The sequence below is a fragment of the Rhincodon typus genome, chromosome 3 (assembly GCF_021869965.1).
Source record: "Rhincodon typus isolate 14 chromosome 3, sRhiTyp1.1, whole genome shotgun sequence".
In the NCBI taxonomy this organism is placed as follows: Eukaryota; Metazoa; Chordata; class Chondrichthyes; order Orectolobiformes; family Rhincodontidae; genus Rhincodon; species Rhincodon typus.
Window position 1 is genome coordinate 51310014 of NC_063334.1, and position 7437 is coordinate 51317450.

Sequence of the window (7437 nt, forward strand, 5' to 3'; positions counted from 1 at the left end):
CCATTTCTGATGAAGGGTCTAGGCCAGAAACGTCAGCCTTCCTGCTCCTATGATGCTGCTTGGCCTGCTGTATTCATCCAGCTCTACACCTTGTTATCTCTGGTAAGGTAATAGAGATGTGAAGCCAAGCATTACAGAGGTACAAAGTTGAAAAGGGATAATGTCCAGTTCAAAAGGAACATGAAAGGAATATAACCGTTTTTGTGTGTCCTTGAGGTATATGGCTTTAACCTCAATCCACAATTGTTTAATTGATGTGCTACATCTCCAGCAGTAATAAGTATTTCCTTTGTTCCTCAAGTCTTCAGTGACCTGATGTTTCTTGACAGCCTGAGAGAGCACTTCTTCCAGCTGGGTTTGAGTCGCAAATCCTTTTTTCTTGCTGCAACAAAACAGCTTGTTTGTGTATTGCAATATCTGAGTTCCTTATTTCAAAGCTTGATGATGTTAACAACGTCTTTCACTTCCAATATGCAAAACTTATCAGGCAGGTGTAAATCCAAATAGGTGATGAAGGGTTTTTCATACTGGACAGAGTTTCAGAGCCTTTTGATAAAATGTTTATTTCAGCACAGTCAGTCTTTGTTTCTCACATTGCTTTCATGGCTTAGCTGATCTGTGGTCAGGGGTTTGTTGTGACCATTTTAAGTCAGTAGGTTTTCCTTCTTTTAAAACAATTTTCAGAATCACAGAATTTGTTATGGTGCCATTCAGCCCATCGTGCCTGCACTGGTTCTATTACCTAGTGCCAATCTCTTGCCTTTTCCCCATATCCTACATACCATTTCAATCCAAATAATCATCAAATGCTCTCTTGAATGCTTCAAATGAACTTGCCTACACCATATCTCCAGGCAACGTGATCCATACCTTAACTACTCGCTGCGTGAAAATGTTTTTTTCTCACATCACACTTACTTCTTTTGTACATTACTTTAAAAGTCCATGACATTTTGTTCATGAGAATCCCAGATTTTAAAACCAAATGATGGAATTTTAAAATCAACAGATTACTCATTATCACAATCATAAAACAATTTTTGTCATCTATTTGTGATTTCTTTTGGATTTTGGACAGAACTCCATCTCTCGGTGCCTAACTTTAAAATCTTTAAAGGACAGCACCTCTAGCTTTTTGTAAGTTTCTCATACTGTCCTATGAACATTATAACATCAAATATGGACATCTTATCTAGTTAGTATTTCAGATCTAAATAGACCTTTGAAAATAGCTTTGAAGGAGCAATTAATTTTCCCCACACCAATTCTTTCCCCAGCCTGTGGTAACTATATCAGACTCAAAGAACTCAGTTTTGTTCTGATAAGTTAGTAAGGAACAAATCAGCTTGGCTCTTTTCAAACTCTCTGTTGGTTGCAACAAAGATTTAAGTACTTTTTAGCATGTGGTTGTATTTTCCCTGATTAAATGTAGTTACCTACTTTCACAAGAAAAAATGAGAGCCAATTACAAGGTTTTCTGAGTGAAAGACAGAGCAAATTTATTACCTGCTAACCCTGAGAAAAATAAGAATGATGAAATATCAAGCATATCTGTGAAATCACATGGACACTCTCTCTCACATACTCAAATGTAAAGCTAAAGCGATTGGTGTCCAATGTCAAAAAACGTAAACAAAAATGCAGTTTAAAGTCATTAGAATTTTGTTGAGTTTCAAGAAATTAAACTGAAATCAGTTGGTTGGTGTTTTGAACCATCAGCATTAGTGAATATTGCAATCATTCTTGATGTCAAGAATTTTCTTTTTAGTTGGTATTGTCCATAAGACCATATTGTCCATAAGAAATAGGAACAGGAACTGGCCATTCTGCCTCTTGAGCCTGCTGTGCCATTCAGTAGGATCATGGCTGATCCAACATTACTCTATCACTTTACTGTATTTTCCGTGTAACCTTTGATTCCCCAAGTGAACAAGAATCTATCTGTCTCAGCTTCAAATGTACTCAAGGTTTCTGCCCCCACAGCTCTCTGGGAAAAGGAGTTCCAAAGGCTCACAACCCTCTGAAAGGGGAAATTCCTCCTCATCTTAGTCTGAATTGTTGCCCTTCTATTCTAAGAGCAAGCCTTTGGTCCCAGACTCTCCCATGAGGGGAAACACCCTCTCACCATTTACCCTGTAAAGACCCTTAAGAATTCTATATGTTTCAATGAGATCACCTCTCATTCTTCTAAAGTCCAATGAGTAGAATCCCAACCTATTTAACCTTTGGTCATAAGACAATCAATCCTTCCGTATGAGGGATCACACCCATGAACCTTCTCTGAACTACTTCCAGCGAAGTGATATCTTCCCTTAAATAAGAGGATCAAAATTGTTCACAGAACTCCAGATGTGGTCTCACCAACACCTAGTACAATTGCAGTAAGAATTCCCTACTCTCATACTCCAAGCCTCTTCATAAAAAAGGCAAACAGTCCATTTGCCTTCCTGATTACCTGCTGCACCTATTTGCTAGCTTTGTGTTTTATGCACAAGTACCCCTTCGCACAAATCCCTTTGTGTTGCAGGTTTCTGCAGTTTTTCTGCATTTAAATAATACCCTTTTATTTTTTTCTCCCTTCCAAAATGAACACTTTACATTTTCCCACATTATACTCCATTTACTAACTTTTTGACCATTTATGTAACCTATCAACGTCTCTCTACAAAATGTTTGTATTCCTCTCATAACTTGCCTTTCCACCTACTTTTGTGTTGCCTGCAAATTTGTTTTCAGTACAATTGCTTTCTTCCTTCAAGTCATTAATACATATTGTAAACAGTGTGGTCCCAAGACTGATCTCTGTGGAACCGCACTGACTACAGATCGCCAACCTGAAGAAGAACTGCTTGTACCCAACTAAATAAAAACGGAAAGAACTGTGAATGCTGTAAATCAGGAACAAAAACAAAGTTGCTGGAAAAGCTCAGCAGGTCTGGTAGCATCTGTGAAGGAAGAAACAGGATTGTGTTTCGGGTCCGGTAACCCTTCCTCAGAACTGCCAGACCTGCTGAGCTTTTCCAGCAACTTTGTTTTTGTGCTTGTACCCACTTGCTATTTCCTGCCCATTAGCCAAATCTCTGTCCATGGCAATATACTAACTCCAACACCATGGGCACTTATGACTTAACCTTTTGTGAGGCACCTTGTCGAACGCCTTGAAAATCCAAATACAACACAACTACTGGTTCCTATTTATCCACTCTGGTTGAGACTTCCTCAAAAAACTCAAATAAATTAGTCAGACATTATTTTCCTTTCGTGAAGTGATGCTGACTCTGCTTGATTAGATTATGGTTTTCCAAATGTGCTGCTATGACTTCCTTAATAATTGACACCCAGCAATCTTTCTTCTTGAGAGAAGCAGAATTATCAGCCTGTGTTCAATCTGCATCCCCAGCAGATTAATCTACCTCTCTGCCAAAAGCAGCTCCTTGAAAATCAACTTGTTTGTCTATTTCACATCTGTAGCAGTTGATCTTGAATCCCCAAGATGTGAATATTCTCATATAGTTGTAAATCAAAATAAAAGATAGGGCCTTTCCATACCTACCCAGGCGGACTTGTGGCCGCTGTCATTTTCTTTTGATAAAATGTTGATTTCAGCTCATCTGTCCACATTGATTTTGATTTGATTTATTGCATTCACATATATCTAAGTACAGTGGAAAGCTTTGATTTGCGAGCAGTACAGGCAAATCATAGCAAACAGGGACATACAGATCATTGAATGCTTAGACAGAGCGAGGTATGCAAGGTTACGTCTGCACAGGAGGTGCACAAAGTAAGATCAACATTAGCGAGATTGTTCAAAGTTAGAAAGGTCTGTTCAGCAGTCTAATAACAGCAAGAAGCTGTTCTTGAACCTGTTGGTGCATGTGTTCAAGGTTCTGTATCTTCTGCCTGACGGAAGAGGTTGGAAGAGAGCATTACTTGGGTGGAAGAGGTCTCTGATGAAGTTGGCAACCTTTCTGTGGCAACAATAAGTGTAAATGGAATCTGTGGATGGAAGGTTTGAGCTGTGCACACAACTTTCTGTAGTTTCTTATGGTCCTGGGCAGAGGAGTTGCCATACCAGGCCATTATGCACCCAGATAAAGTGCTTTCTGCAGTTTATCTGTAAAGGTTGGTGCAGGCCCTTATGGACATGCCAAACTTCCTAAGCCGCTGAGGAAGAAGAGGTGTTGTTGTGCCTTGTTGACCATCGCATCTACGTGGGATTTCCAGGTCAGATTGTCGGTTTTCTGAAATCATAAAAGAAAGTAGGCGCAGGAGCAAGCCTGCTCCAAACTGGGCACTATATGGCCAGGTGGCACATGTGACCATTTTAAATCGATGTTTTTGGTCCCTTTTAAAATCCATTTCAGTCCATGAAAGTTGCAGGTATTAATTCAAATGATAGAATTTAAAAACAATAAATGGTGTGTATTTTATATCTTCATTACAACTTTCCATGCTTCTTTACTGTAAAGGTTTAAAGTCCTGATAAATCTAAAGTTTTTGGTTGTGTATTGACAGGCAGAATGATTAACCTGAAAGAACTGAATGTTAGTTTCAATAAGCTGACATACGTTCCACTGGAACTTGGATGCTGTGAAAATCTGGAGAAACTGAATATATCAAATAATCTGGAATTGACAGAGCTCCCATTTGAGGTAATATCTTTGGCTTATATAGCTAAGATCTTTGTGATATGTATGATCTAAGTCAAGCCGTTCCATAAAATCATGAGTTGTGTTTGTATATACAAAATTGCTCTTTGGTCCAGTCATTCGATTGATGCATTTTAAAGTGGTTACATTTTGAGTTGTAATATTTCATTATGGTACTGCTGCATGGATGATCAAACTCTGATTTCTGGTGTATTCTTAAAAAACAAGGACTTGAAGGTTGGTAATTCTATATCATCACACTATTTTCAATTATTGTGTAATCTTCTAATGATTAATTTGGAAGCCCTTTGAAGGACCATTTAATTAACTAAGCAGACGCACATTTGAAGAATAATTTTAAAATATTAACGAAGACATTTTAGTTACAAGTTTAATCTTTATCCTTGCAAATATACATCACACCTCCATTCTCCTTTTCCTATCCAAGATCCTTAATGCATCCATGTTGCATGCACTCTCTTAAATCTGTTCTCACCTCTGTTGCTAGTGTATATATTAGCTGTTGCAATCACGTTTCTGTCCTTGTCACAGCACTGTAACAGCCTTTACAAAGTGACAAAAAGCATATGTGATTGGGATTATGATAGAGTATTCATCCTCATCCTTCGAAGAGCCTGCAATATTTGACTTGGTCTGTCATCAAGCTGGGTGGGACTGTCTTCTCTAGCTTTATTGCTATCTATTCATAGATAACATGAGAATCATCTGCAATGGCTACTTTTTCCATTTCTGCAGTTTCCCTCTGGTATTTCTTACTTAGTCTTCTCTTAATTTGTAGCTACTTTCTGGTTCTTGACAACATCATCAATTACTCATCATATACCATACATTTGCAGGCAACATACAATTCTACCTTAACATGACTCATCTTAATACCTTCATTGACTTGATTTGTCATATTGCTTGTCTGACACTCAGTCTAGGATGAGCAGAAATTTTCTTCAACTAAATATTGCGATGACTAAAGTCTTTGATCTCCACCACAAATTCTAGTTCTTAATTCTTCATTTCTCCCCCTCATACCTGCCTGAGGCTGAAACACCAGTTCATGAGCTTGGAATTCTAATTGACCTGAGATGAGTCACCAAACACATATCAACTCTATCATCAAAACCCGCAATATGTCTGTCATATTGTCTGTTTTTGCCTTGCCTCAGCATACCTGCTTATTAACCCTTTGTTACCTCTGGAACTGACTATTCTGGGTTAGTCTTCTATCTTCCATGTTCATAAGTTTGAGCTAATTCAAAATTCTGTTCCTCTGTCCTACTTGCACCCATCAACCATCACTCTGTAAATAAAAAAAAAATGAAAGAACTGAGGATGCTGTAAATCAGAAGCCAAAACAGAAGTTGCTGAAAAGCTCAGTAGGGCTGGCAGCATCTGTGAAGGGAAATCAGAGTTAATATTTTGAGTCTGGTGACCCTTCCTCAGAACTCATAACTCTGAGCTCATTGACCTACTTGGCTCCTGATCTGACAACCTCTAAGTTATCATTCTTGGTTTCAAGTCTCTCCTTATCTTTTGTCCTCCCTACCACTAACCTTCTCCATCCTCCAGTCCTCGGAGTTCTCTACGCTTCTTCAGTTCTGTGTTCTTGGGCATTATAGCTCCAGCTGTAGCTTGCTGTTGGATAATGCTCCTACGAAATGCTTTGGTGTGCTTTTTAAAGCAATTTGTTCTCTATATTTCATTAGAGATCTGGACGTATCAGTGTAAGACTGATAAATAGTTTCCTGCAGAGGGCAGCTGTCTACTTGTTCCAGATTAACTTTGGGCTAACAGCATACCTCATGCTTCAAAATTGTTTTCCACAAAGAATGTTGACTATTCGATACATTGTTTAAAAATGTATGGGACCAGTGTTCAAGTCTGTTATGACCTGTGATTATATGATACACGAATTAATGAACAAGACAAAAATGATAAAGCACCTTTCCAGTGGACCTCGGGGTATGCACAAGAAGCTCCCAACTGAAACAAATTGGAGCAAATTCAAGTATTAAATACCGGTAGGCCTGTCAGGCAAATAATTTTTTGACATTCATACTTGCAGGATGCTCATGCACTGTTAATCGTATTCTTAAAAGCAATAGCAGTGACCTTTGTTACTACCTGGTGTCTGGTGAATTGAGGGAGCAATTATAAAATATAAAACCTGGATGATTTTTATAATGTTGGTTCCAAAGTAATGAGAATCAAGGGGGATTTTACAATAAGCAGGCATTCTGATCCATCAGATGACCACGCAAGCGGTGAAGGTGAAAATCCATGCTGGTATGCCATTGTTCATCTGACACTGTATGTATATCAGCATAGCCTAATTGGTCACATTCCAAATACATTTGCAGAACATGAAACATCGACATGGCACCCATAATGCAGGGAACATAAACTTGTGTCTCTACTGCAGAGGAACTTTGAAGCTATTGCGTGATATGAGCCTGGGTTTACCCCAAAAACAATGGAATTCTGCAACTCTCCATTTCTTTCCTAGACATGCTGTAATGCTGATTTGATCTACTCTAAGCTTCACTTCCTAGATCTCCATGGTGACAGCATTGTTCTCTTTCTTTAGGTGTGTCTCTGGAATTTGTACCAGGGCTAAGAAATCTACGCTTGGCCAGCACCTCTCAGCATCCAACTGCATTCACTCCTACCCTTGTAAACACCAGCTAAAGTTCATCCACACTGAGGAACTTAAAGTGAGGTAGAGGTGGGTGCACCAGGTGATGCACATTTGAACAGGAACAGGTGGTAGTGC

At 38.8% G+C, this 7437-nt stretch overlaps 1 protein-coding gene across 1 annotated transcript in view; it reads right to left on the minus strand.

Annotated features, from left to right (window-relative positions):
* Positions 1 to 3579, minus strand: part of LOC109918286 (leucine-rich repeat-containing protein 2) — a 45340-nt gene extending 41761 nt beyond the window's left edge. Inside the window, exons 1-2 of the mRNA XM_048620580.1 lie at positions 3554 to 3579; positions 313 to 382 (exon numbers count right to left, since the gene is read on the minus strand). Coding sequence (XP_048476537.1) covers positions 313 to 382; positions 3554 to 3579 — 96 coding nt within the window. The remainder of the gene's footprint in view (positions 1 to 312; positions 383 to 3553) is intronic.
* Between the last annotated feature and the right edge of the window lie 3858 nt (positions 3580 to 7437).